Source organism: Archocentrus centrarchus, chromosome 20 (genome assembly GCF_007364275.1).
Source record: "Archocentrus centrarchus isolate MPI-CPG fArcCen1 chromosome 20, fArcCen1, whole genome shotgun sequence".
NCBI classification, from domain to species: Eukaryota; Metazoa; Chordata; class Actinopteri; order Cichliformes; family Cichlidae; genus Archocentrus; species Archocentrus centrarchus.
The window spans coordinates 10,306,930-10,320,218 of NC_044365.1; the positions used below are offsets into that span (position 1 = coordinate 10,306,930).

The 13,289-nt window shown below is 39.3% G+C and overlaps 1 protein-coding gene across 1 annotated transcript in view; it reads left to right on the forward strand.

Annotated features, from left to right (window-relative positions):
* LOC115799651 (microtubule-associated protein 4) overlaps positions 1-13,289 on the forward strand; it is a 119,957-nt gene that overhangs the window by 47,128 nt on the left and 59,540 nt on the right. The window contains exons 4-5 of the mRNA XM_030756889.1: positions 10,685-10,801; positions 11,827-11,913. Of these exons, the coding sequence (XP_030612749.1) occupies positions 10,685-10,801; positions 11,827-11,913 (204 nt within the window). The remainder of the gene's footprint in view (positions 1-10,684; positions 10,802-11,826; positions 11,914-13,289) is intronic.

Here is a 13,289-nt window from a genome sequence, read left to right on the forward strand (position 1 = left end):
GTCATTTTAGCAAGTAAACACGCAGTCTGCTAATTACTAATGTAGGTTTTCGTGGCCTTCAGTTTAGCCAGTGGAAACCAGCACTGCTTTTTTTGCCTGCATTCATCATTTACAAATGCTGATCAGTCAGATGATTGCTGATACTTAATAGATGCATTTTGTCAAGTGCAATCGCTTTTATGCTCCTAACATGGACTGTTCTGTGAAAATCCTTGGAAATGTACAAACATAAAATGTATAAGTGTATATATTGGCAGTTGACTGCGGGCTGTGGTTCAGAAGGTAGGGCAGGTAATCCCTTAATTGAATTTATTATTTCCATTGATCAAATGTAATCAGTCGGTCCAATCATTCACAGATACAGTGTAAGTGCAATTGAATTGAAAATCAGTCCATAGCTACATGACATGAGAGAAATAAAAGTAACCAAACAAATAACATTGACCAGGAGTCCTCACAACACTGAGTTATATACTATAAATTAAAAACATGTATCTTATACATTTGAATTACAGGGAAGAGGAGTAGCTAGTTGTGGGAGTACCAACAAGAGAGCGATTAAAAAATCTCCTTCTCTTAAATTACATCAAGTATGAGGAAGTATGAGACAATTGGAGCCCATTTTATTGAGCATATATCTGCTTTTAGTTGTAATCTTGCAGTTACACTTTCTGTGTAATAAACGTCTTTACCCATTTCTCTTCATTGACCCTCTCTGGAAAGCTGGAGGAGCCAGGAGATTGTGATCATCATCTTTTGATTAATAAAAGGACTCTCAGTAGGAATATCCAGTTGGCACCTTTTCATCCTTCTGGTAGCATGCTAAATATATAGTAAGATGATTCTAGAGGTAGTTTTAAACTTTTTTTAATTTCATTATCTATATTTTGCCAGTAATTTTGTTTGGGATAGTCCCAAACAATATATGTATTGTCTCCTATCAGGCCACACCCCTCCAACACTGGTCTGAGGTATTCCCAGATTTTGATGTGATAACAGGGGCTTTAAAAAAAAATCTCAGCTTAATTTTCTACTCAGATCCTTTCCAAATAGAACTATTTGTTATTCTGTATCCCTCTCTACAGGACATCTCCCACTTTTCATCTGGAATTACAGTATTCATCTCCACTTCCCATTTTGTTTGCTGTCCAAACTATTGTCTATTATTTCTTCTTGTATCTTATATATGTGTGGTATCTTTTTAGTAGCTTCTTTAACTGCTAACAAAGAATTGTTCTATACTTGATGATGGGGGGCTGAAGCTGCTCTAAAGACATCAGATCTGCAGATCTCTATTGCTCTAGAGACTGACATTGGGAGTCTGTTTTTCACAATGGGCCATATTTTTAATGTGGTTTTTACCCAGTAATTATTTATTTTATTTCCTCTCCAGATATCTTCTCATGAATGGGATTGTATCTAAAAATATGTTTGAGCATTCACTCTGTCCCATCCCGACTCAGATGGCTTCCTTACAGTATCTGGCCTAGTATTTTTTTTTTTCTTTCATGTTGTACAGATTTAGGTCCCATTTTCTTTTGGGCATAATATCCTTTCGAATTTAATTCTAGGCTTTTGATTTGGCTACATTAATTTAGATAGACATTTTTAATAGTTTAAAATCTAGAGCTAGGGACCTCTATAGGTGAGGATTGAAAAAAGTATAATCTTGGTATGCTCATTCATATTGCTTTGAATAGCTGTGATGTATTCAAGATTATGGCAATCCCTAAATTATTAGACCAGTGAAATTTGAATCTTCCAGCTAATTTGTTGCGTTTTCACTCTGGTCATCTGGACATTACTATTGTCCATTATTATGGTTATGTGCACATGTCTATAGCTCTGAGAATGTAGACAGCCTGTATAAAGTTTGGTTAGTATTTTTGTTTGTTTTTATAAATGTGGGTAGGTCTTGATAAGTGTTAAACTTCTACCTACTCTCTTTCAGAATCAAAACTCTTATTTACACCATCATGAGTTTATGTATGTCTTATACAACCTCACTGATGTGTCTTAGTAGAGGACCCCAATGCAGGACACCTGAGGCAAAAAGCTTAATTTAAATTAGAACTTTATTTGTGACCGTGGAGCACAAAACATAACTTGCTACCTAGACTTGACTTGACTAACGTGACCATAAACAGACAGGGCTTCAGAACATGAGGCACACAGCAGGAAACTAACAACATCAACACTGACGGGAACAATAATGAAACAATGATGAGGACATGACAACAAGCAAGTCAAACTCGGGACTTAAGGGAAGTGGACACATGGGAAACACAGGTTAACAACACAATACTAATACCAAAGAGGAAGCAAAATAGAACACAACACACAGGGACAAGATGACTGTCAAAATAAAACAGGAAGTAACACAATCAATCTGTTAACTGAATGTTCTCCATATTCTTTTAAGTTCTTCATCAGCTCAGTGATGGAATCGATGTGTCTCTTAAATATGACATTTAGTCATCAGCATAGAGAGGTCTTGTTTTTTATTTAACCATCATCTTTTATACCATTAATGTTATTTTGTTGTGTAAGTGCTGCTAAAGGTTAAATATTTAAAGCAAAGAGCTACGGTCCAAGTGTCCTTGGCAGACCCCTCTCTCAAGATAGAAAAACTGACTGTTATGAAATCCCATAACAGTCCGAGTTTTGTATCTTCTGTTCCTTCGTTTATTACACTTTCTGTGTAATAAACGTCTTTACCCATTTCTCTTCATTGACCCTCTCTGGAAAGCTGGAGGAGCCAGGAGATTGTGATCATCATCTTTTGATTAATAAAAGGACTCTCAGTAGGAATATCCAGTTGGCACCTTTTCATCCTTCTGGTAGCATGCTAAATATATAGTAAGATGATTCTAGAGGTAGTTTTAAACTTTTTTTTAATTTCATTATCTATATTTTGCCAGTAATTTTGTTTGGGATAGTCCCAAACAATATATGTATTGTCTCCTATCAGGCCACACCCCTCCAACACTGGTCTGAGGTATTCCCAGATTTTGATGTGATAACAGGGGCTTTAAAAAAAAATCTCAGCTTAATTTTCTACTCAGATCCTTTCCAAATAGAACTATTTGTTATTCTGTATCCCTCTCTACAGGACATCTCCCACTTTTCATCTGGAATTACAGTATTCATCTCCACTTCCCATTTTGTTTGCTGTCCAAACTATTGTCTATTATTTCTTCTTGTATCTTATATATGTGTGGTATCTTTTTAGTAGCTTCTTTAACTGCTAACAAAGAATTGTTCTATACTTGATGATGGGGGGCTGAAGCTGCTCTAAAGACATCAGATCTGCAGATCTCTATTGCTCTAGAGACTGACATTGGGAGTCTGTTTTTCACAATGGGCCATATTTTTAATGTGGTTTTTACCCAGTAATTATTTATTTTATTTCCTCTCCAGATATCTTCTCATGAATGGGATTGTATCTAAAAATATGTTTGAGCATTCACTCTGTCCCATCCCGACTCAGATGGCTTCCTTACAGTATCTGGCCTAGTATTTTTTTTTTTCTTTCATGTTGTACAGATTTAGGTCCCATTTTCTTTTGGGCATAATATCCTTTCGAATTTAATTCTAGGCTTTTGATTTGGCTACATTAATTTAGATAGACATTTTTAATAGTTTAAAATCTAGAGCTAGGGACCTCTATAGGTGAGGATTGAAAAAAGTATAATCTTGGTATGCTCATTCATATTGCTTTGAATAGCTGTGATGTATTCAAGATTATGGCAATCCCTAAATTATTAGACCAGTGAAATTTGAATCTTCCAGCTAATTTGTTGCGTTTTCACTCTGGTCATCTGGACATTACTATTGTCCATTATTATGGTTATGTGCACATGTCTATAGCTCTGAGAATGTAGACAGCCTGTATAAAGTTTGGTTAGTATTTTTGTTTGTTTTTATAAATGTGGGTAGGTCTTGATAAGTGTTAAACTTCTACCTACTCTCTTTCAGAATCAAAACTCTTATTTACACCATCATGAGTTTATGTATGTCTTATACAACCTCACTGATGTGTCTTAGTAGAGGACCCCAATGCAGGACACCTGAGGCAAAAAGCTTAATTTAAATTAGAACTTTATTTGTGACCGTGGAGCACAAAACATAACTTGCTACCTAGACTTGACTTGACTAACGTGACCATAAACAGACAGGGCTTCAGAACATGAGGCACACAGCAGGAAACTAACAACATCAACACTGACGGGAACAATAATGAAACAATGATGAGGACATGACAACAAGCAAGTCAAACTCGGGACTTAAGGGAAGTGGACACATGGGAAACACAGGTTAACAACACAATACTAATACCAAAGAGGAAGCAAAATAGAACACAACACACAGGGACAAGATGACTGTCAAAATAAAACAGGAAGTAACACAATCAATCTGTTAACTGAATGTTCTCCATATTCTTTTAAGTTCTTCATCAGCTCAGTGATGGAATCGATGTGTCTCTTAAATATGACATTTAGTCATCAGCATAGAGAGGTCTTGTTTTTTATTTAACCATCATCTTTTATACCATTAATGTTATTTTGTTGTGTAAGTGCTGCTAAAGGTTAAATATTTAAAGCAAAGAGCTACGGTCCAAGTGTCCTTGGCAGACCCCTCTCTCAAGATAGAAAAACTGACTGTTATGAAATCCCATAACAGTCCGAGTTTTGTATCTTCTGTTCCTCAAGATGAATTAATACTGAGTTCTGGAGTTTTCTCTTGGCACAATATAATGTTTAGCATTCTTCTTCAGCAGGTGAATTCCCATCTCCTTAAGGGTGGGCACCACATCCCTGAGGGTCAGGGATGGTTTTTGCACTAGATTCCAAGTGAATTTCCCACCAAACACAGGGAACATTTGGGGAATGTAATGTGAATATTTGCTTAAAGTTACACAAGTATTCACTGCCGCACGCACGTGTGTGTGTGTGTGTGTGTGTGTGGGGGGGGGGGGGGGGGGGGGGGGGGCAGTAGTCTGCATTAATTGCATCAAGTTACACAGTTGCTGCAGTTTAGAAGGTTTCACCCCCACAGCAAGAGAATCAGGCTGCTTCTCCGTAATCCATTAAATGAAAGATTTTCAGTTTTTCAATTTTCATCCCTTCCAGGTCACATGTTGAAATGTCTTTGGGCAACTCCAAATCACCCTTGTCACACACACACACACACACACACACACACGTGTGTGTGTGCACAAAGCACTTTGAGTGGTCAATAAGAATAGCAAAGTGCTTTATTAATGCTAGTCCATTGACCATCTGCCATTTAAAATGTGTTTTCATGGTGCATTACTTTGTTTCTGACTTTGTCTTTACACATTGTTACCAATTTGGCTCAGGCTGGCGACAAACACAGGAGAGTCTACACACAACTGAATCCAGTTTCCCACTTTAACTAAACATGCAGTGAGGTGTGAAAGTGTCGGTGTTCCATGGTGTGCATGGATGATGGTAAATGGTTAATTTGGTCGTTTGTAGTCTTGTGCCACAGTGTCATCAAACCAGCCCAACGATACCCATGGTGTTAAAATTCTGGGCTGGAGTCGTAGTTCAGATCACAGGGATGAGGTCATAACTAAATCTGACTGGCTGTATTCCCTTGCTGACCCCTTCTCCACCCCCCCCCAGCTGATCCTGAAGTTGTCCTAGGAGTCCTACGATGCCACTAGGCTATATTTCTTTTTATTATGTCAACTCAGGCAAATGTCCATCTCTGACTTCTGGCCGTCTGCCTGCCATCATGTTGTGCATTTGTGTTTCTCTCTCTAAAAATGAGCATGCACATGTGTTTGTACGTGCTTGTTCTGCATTTGTTCATGCAGTTATGCCAAAGTAATTCTGAGTGTGTCCTTAAATGCCTCTGATTTGGTAGCTGCTGCAGTCTGTCTCGCCATATTTTGTCCTCATACTAAGGTTAGGCAACCCCCAGCAGCAGCAGCAGCAGCAGCAGCAGCTCTTACATAATACAGAATTTAGTTCACAATAAACAAAGGATCCCACTTCTAACTCTTGTGGCAAAAGTCACACTTTGAGGTACTCGTTATTACTGGTCAAGGTCACCTCCTTGTTTCAGTGAGATGCTGAAGGCAGAGGAGGAATGCTAATTTGGTTACTCCTGTTGATCAAGTGGCCCAAGAAAATGAGCTGAAAGAACTGGAGTTAAACTCTTTGCATCAACCATGTCACCAGCAAGTTGTTTCACTTACTGTCCACCCCTCTTTATAGAATTGTTGCTCATTTCAAGCACCAAAATGGAAGGAAAAACTCTGAAGCTAAGATGTATGAGATTTCTTGTGCCTATATAGAACATGGCTAAAACAAATCCCAGTCTTAACCCATGACCATTTGATTTGTATGACCTTTTTTTGAGGGCTACTTGATACAGTTAAACCACATTCTTCAGTGTAAGATCACAGTATCCCTGCTTCAGTCATTCCCATCCACTGAAAGACATGAGGTAAAAACGCCGTCCAAAATAAGCACAATATTTGTATTTACCTTGTTCTCCCCACTTCCCAGCACCTTAATGAATATGAATCTCCAAGTAAGCCACATCCAGCTGTTATATAGAAGATGTAATAACATTTTAATTATAATGTATTCTGCTGCATCTACACATACATATGTATTTGCAGTTTTATTCTTACAAATAGTAATAGTAATGTTTTCCCCTTTTTTATATATTTTTACACCAAAAACCCATCTTCATGCTGCTTTAAGATGTGTTGCATTTAACACATTTGATCTGTGTGGCTTATTTATCAGATGCATGCACACTGGTTGACATTCACCCCTAGACAAATGTCAGAAAGCCAAAAGCTAGTGAGCTGCAAGCCTGTGATCATCAAATGTAGCAGGACCTATGATAGCACGTATGAAAACACGTCTGCTAGAGACTTTTTACTTCTTTTTTTTTTTTAAATCACACATAAAAGTAGTGTTAGAAATCTCAGTTTCCCACAATATAAACTGTGCCTTACAAAGTTAGATTCCAGAAGAGTAGCAATGCTCATACATCCTTTCAAATGAAAATCTGCTGGCAGAGTTCAGTGTTGTTGCATGAAGCCCATTTGTGATTCTTTTCTGGCCTGTAAGGAGACAGTTGTTAAAGGTCAAGCAGTCATGATGAGTGATGACACTGTAATGAGCCTCCTATTGCGCACTGCTTCACCTGCTAGGAGCTGTTCACATTGACACACACACACTTACCTGCACTCACATGTGCTGCCTCACAGTTGGTCTTCCTCCCTCTTTCAGGCTGAGCAGTTCACCACTGGTACATTAAACACATGAGCACAACTCCAGCATGAAATTTTTGCCTGTGGACTGAACTGAACTACTCAAAATTTGTCTGAGCTAGAAGGCCTTAGGTCCAATAACATTGACCAAGCCCATAGACCATTGTTTCACACAAAAGTGAACAGTTAAATGAAAATTTTAGCCCTTTGGAGGTTCTGTCTGTTGTGATGCAGATAATAATGGCAACTTCAGAGAGCATTAAAAAGACTAATGACTAAGTTAAAGAATAAAACTTTCTGCAAAAATCTGGGAACATGCTACAACAAAATGTGACACTGAAGATCAGCGGGATTGAAGGCAGAATTTTAAACATGTCTTTATGCAATTAAATTGTTCTTACAGTTATTGTGTGGTTGGGTGCAGGGTTAGTGCTGGATTGTGAAACAATGCAACACCACATATGCACTCCCCTCCAAAAGTATTGGAAAAGTGAGGCCAATCCCTTTATTTTTGCTCTATACGGAAAACATTTGGGTTTGACATTAAAAATCAATATGAGACAAAAGATCTCAGCTTTATTTCCAGGGATTTACATCTCATTTTCTTGTGAGCAAATATATTGGAACATGTGATTGGCAGGTGTGTTTTGTTGCCCAAGTGTGTCCTGTCACATTGATTATTCACTCAGTTTCACATTTGGGTTTTACCTGTGCTGACTGCATTTATAGGTAGAGGAGTAGCCACCATGAAAACCAGAGAGCTGTCTATGGGTGAAAAACAAGCAGTTATGAAGCTGAGAGAAGATGGAAAATCAACCAGCCATTGCACAAACATTGGCCATAGCCAGTACAACCATTTGAAATGTCCTAAAGTCGTCACTGGTGTACTAAGTAACAGATGTGGAACAGTTAGTGTAAGTGCTGTAAAGAAAAGACCCTAAAACAACTGTTAGTGACATTAGCAACAAGCAGAAAGGACCTGCTCATGATCCCAAACATACAAGCTCATCTGTGAAACACAGTGGAGGTGATGTCATGGCTTGGGCTTGCATGGCTTCTTCTGGGACGGGCTCATTAATCTACATTGATGTCACGCATGATGGCAGCAGTAAAATGAACTCAGAAGTCTACAGAAACATTTTATCTGTCAGTTTAAAGAGAGATATAACCAAACTGATTGGGAGATCTTTCATTATGCAGCAGGATAATGACTCAAAACACACTGCCAAAACTTCAAAGAAGTTCATCAGGGGCAGGAAGTGGAAGGTTTTGGACTGGCCTAGTCAGTCTCCAGACTTAAACCCTGTAGAGCATTTTCACTGCTAAAGAGGAGACTGAAGGGTATAACGCCCAAAACAAACAACTGAAAGAGGCTGTGGTGAACTCCTGGAAAAGCATCACAAAAGAAGAATTGAAAAGTTTGGTGATGTCAGTGAGTCACAGGCTTGATCCAGTTATTTCAAGAAAATAATTTGCAACTAAATTTTAAGTCTTATTCACTTTGATCTATTTTAAGTTTCTTCGTTCCAATACTTTTGCTCACAAAAACATTGGGTGCTTCTGAACTGTGTATCAGATCCAAAAACCTGGAAATAAAAGCTAACATGTTGATCTTTTGTCTCATGTTGATTTTTTTTTTTTTCTATGTCAAACCCAAATGTTTTCAGTCTACAGCAAGAATAGAAGGACGGGCCTCACTATTCCAATACTTTTGGAGGGGAGAGTATGAACAGCTCTTGTTTTGGCTGGAAGTGATTAGGGGTGATGAAGCAAGGTCATACAAAGCATTCAGTTCTGATGACAGAGAACACAGTTAAAGAGGCTTCTGTTCTGATGAGTTAGTTGATTGGCTCTGTCTGCTAATATAGCTTCAAATTTTGCCTGAGAGATGTTTTCTTCGAGTGATGGGTGCCCACCAGACAGCAGACCGCTTTGAGGGTATCTAATTATAGGACGGAACCAGAATGAGTTGAAAAATGTTTGAAATATTTGCTTAATCTCCTTTGTCAAATACACCCACTGGCTTTTAATCACAGTGTGGGTCTCAGTCAGCTCACATGGTTAAGTTAGTGGTTGACATACAAATAAGAGGGCATGTCAGAAGGTTTCATACCAGTGCTCTTCACTGCCCTGTTCATACTGATTTCAGCACCTTGGACAGAAGCACAGGAGTAGAAATATCTGCCTGATTTCATTCAGCCTGTTACCTCGTAAGTATTCTTTTCTATCCCCAAATTCGCATTTGCAAGACGGAGATCTACACACAGAGACACAGACAGAAATCGAGACTGAGCACGAGTACCAGTGTTTTTGAGTTAATCGGTGACCCTGCCGACGGAGGGTTTTCTGCCTCCTGTCGAGACAGACAAAGCGCACCCCACCACGGCCCCCATGTGCGTCTGATATATGAAAGCTTTTTTTGACTTTGGGTGGCGTCCTGTCTGTTCGCCTCACTGTCACCCTCTGTGGACACTGCTGGGAGAGGGTTGCCATTGGTGTCTCCCTCCTTCTCACCGCAGATTCTCCCCTCCCTCCATTTTTCCTCTTCCTCAATTCCTTCCTGTTTCTTCTTTTCCTCACTCTGTTTGTCCTTATATTCCAGTCTTTTGCACTTGCTCATCCTATAAATCCTCTTTTCTGCTCTTCTTATTTTTTTCCTCACTGAAACTTCTGGTCATTTCCTCCTGCCGTCTTCCTCTTCAGCGCCATCCTGCCTTTCCCTCCTCATCCTTATTCCGCAGTCTCTTTCAGCTTTTATCCCTCACACCCAAACAGACAGTTGGGGGTCTGGAACTTCTTGGAAAAGAGTGGAAGGTTGATTATAGGGTTAGAGAGGAAAGGAGAGGGCTGTGTGAAGTCAGGGAGTGTAAGGGGAGGCGCTAGCTGGCGGGGCCTGGGACCTGAACCAGACAGACAGTAAAACGTCACTACACCAAACCCAGACTCCCTGACTGTGATCACATTCTTGTGTGTGTGTGTGTGTTTTTGTGTCTCTGTGTGTGGTGAGTGTGTGTGTGTGTGTGTGTGACTGGGGGTTCACAGTGTTAGTAGCTCAGAGCCAGCTGAGGCTGCAGTGGAGACAGACAGAGACAGAGGCACTGAGCAGCACATAGCAAACACCACTGAATGTTGAGTTGTATGGGACTGGGATATCTGCTTTTGGGAGGAAATTTAGCAGGTGAGAGTGCGAGTACACGTGTGCATCTATGTGAGCCTTTTTTGTGTAACAGAACCCTCTATAAAAGTCTGTATATTTTGGCGATCCCTATTGTATTTTTGAGTCATTTGTATATCCGGATGCTTGTGTTCAACAGTGTGTGATTTCAGTAGCCTTGTGTCATTAAATGAAGAGTTTTACGGTAGTGCATCACCAGTGAGGTGGGCAAACTAACATTTAATGACCTTGTGTTGTCACTACTGCAGGTTGTAAGCTGACTTCAGGGGGACAGATATCAGCACTGCACCCGGAGCCACAGGGAGAGGTGCGGCTGCACTCACTTGACCAGCAGCAGCAGGCCTTGGCTACAGACTTCTTATCAGGTACAGAGGTCAAGAATAATTGGTTCCAAGTGATGCTTGTAGCTGAATTTTGACTTAAGACCATGATTTTTTTGTTGGCTCTTCCTATGATCACAGTTGGAAAAAATATTGTGTGCAACCAATCAGCTGTGAAACAATCTTGAAAGCAGCCAGCCATGTTGTAGTTTTTGACTCTGAACACAAACCTTGGACTTATACTGGAGCTTCATGGCCAGTGCCCGAGTCTAATATTGTGACTTTCAAATTAGTGACTTTCCCATGTCTGAAATATCTCAAGGTTCTCCAAATAATTTTTCTTTGTGTCAGAATTAACTTTACTAGCCTAGTGTGTTGACAGATGATAGAACTGAGTGGCACATATACAAACAAAGCAAGTGTATCACTAACTAAACACAGGAAAAGATGACCATAAAAAGCATTAGTTATGATGTCCAGATTTATGAAAACAGACATTGCGTATAAGTACATTAATTGTTGCTGAAAATGTTAAACATAGCTTGTGATCTGTGATTTCCAAAAAGCTTTACAAATTGGCTGGACCTCGCCTCAGTGTATCTTAAATGAGCTTGGGCCCAAAGAAAACAGCACAGTTCTGGCTTTTGTTTATGTGCAATACTTTGCTTTGCATGGTGGAATTTTAACTTGCATTTGTGGGTATAGTCTCATTGTCTGACTATGTTTCTAAGTCTATGCAGCTCATTCACTTTTAGCTCACTACTGGTCTCTTGTAATTACAAATTACAAATACATATTGAATGTTTGCAGAATGTAAACAGTGTTTTGTATCTGCTTGTAATGGCTTTCCTCTTTTCCTTTTCTCTCTTTGCTGTCTACCTTTTCTTCACACACTTTAAATTGTTAATGCGCTCACGTCCAGTGTCACCTCCACTCAATCTACAGCACTCCTCTGCTTTTTTTCCCCCTCCCTTCACTAAGTCATATATATTTGCCTGTGTCTCATTACTCTCTCTCTTCTCTTGTCTTCTCGTCACCTTTTCCATTCCTCTTTGCCTCCCTGCGGCCAGTCTCCATGGCAAGTTTTTCTGATCCTCTGGGCTCTCAGACCAGCCCTGCCCAAAAGATGGATACTAACCTGATAGGAGCTTTTTCAGGTATACTCCCAATATTTTCTTCTATCATAACCGTAGATGGAAGTGCTGTTACAACAGCAGCAGTACTAAAATATTAATCTTTATTTATTTTTGATGTGAGATTGACAAGTCGTGTCACACGTTACTCAACAACACTATCTGATGTTGATTTTCTCGCTTCACAAACAGTGTGCTCAGTCATGCATGCACAATGTCAGAATTTGACAGACTGAATTAACGATAAGGACAGCTACTATTTTAATGAGCAGCACCTAGTACACATTATGAAGTACAACTACAAGAGCCCAAACAAGATAAGATTAGCCTTTTATGAATGTTGTGACTGCAGCATTGCTACACCATTGCCATACACAAACAGTAACATTTCAGAATATGAACATTGTAATGATGTGGTGTGTGTGTGTGTGTGTATATATATATATATATATATATATATATATATATATATATATATATATATATATATATATATATATATATATAAAAGGAAGGGCCTTGTATTCTGTGTACATATGTGGATTTTGAGACTTGTGTTTTTGTTATGTATGCTTTTCTGATCATGCAACACAAATGCACAAATACATGGCTTTTGCTTGCAGTGTACATGATGCTGCTGTATCTGCACGTGGTACTGCCACAGTATCGTCCCCTTTTAACGGAGGTTACTCCTGGAAAGTGTTTGATGCAGTTGCCCATTAGTCTCTGACCTTGCCTTGCAACAGTTTTTTACCATTTTTGCCTGCAGACTCTGCTCACGTGCAAGGTAGTTAAAGCCATTATTGTAAGCAAAATTTACAAAATTTAAAAAACTCCACAAACACGAAACATCGATTTAGTAAAACAGGAAAATGTAGTATTTGGTCTGAAATTGGGATGGTGCAGTAGTTAGTTAGTGCTGTCGCCTCACAGCACAATGGTCCTGGGTTCACAACCCCACTCTACACCCCTACAAAGTTTTATCAGAATTCATTCAAAACTTTCCAAGCTGTTGTCTTTACAGACAGTGTCCTGTTTAGCTCTAACTTTTACACAGATGGCTTCACATTGTCCTCAAATACTCTTCAATATGATAAATGAATTGTTGAATCAATTACTACAAGCTGCAAACTCCTTGAGGCAGCAACCAGCCCTGCACTCCACCACCACGCCTTACAGCCAGTATGAGACTTTTGACTAGCTGCATTTGGTCTTTGCCAAACATCACTATTATTATTGTGGCCATGCACCTTCATCGTTGTTCAGAGATTTTAATTCCAAAAGGCCTCGTCTGTGCCTAGGTGTTCACTGGCAAACTGTTCTTTTTGGACCATTAAGACTTTTTGTTGGCACAGCTTACATGCAGGTCAAATTTTTGCAGCCTCTTTTTGATTATAGAT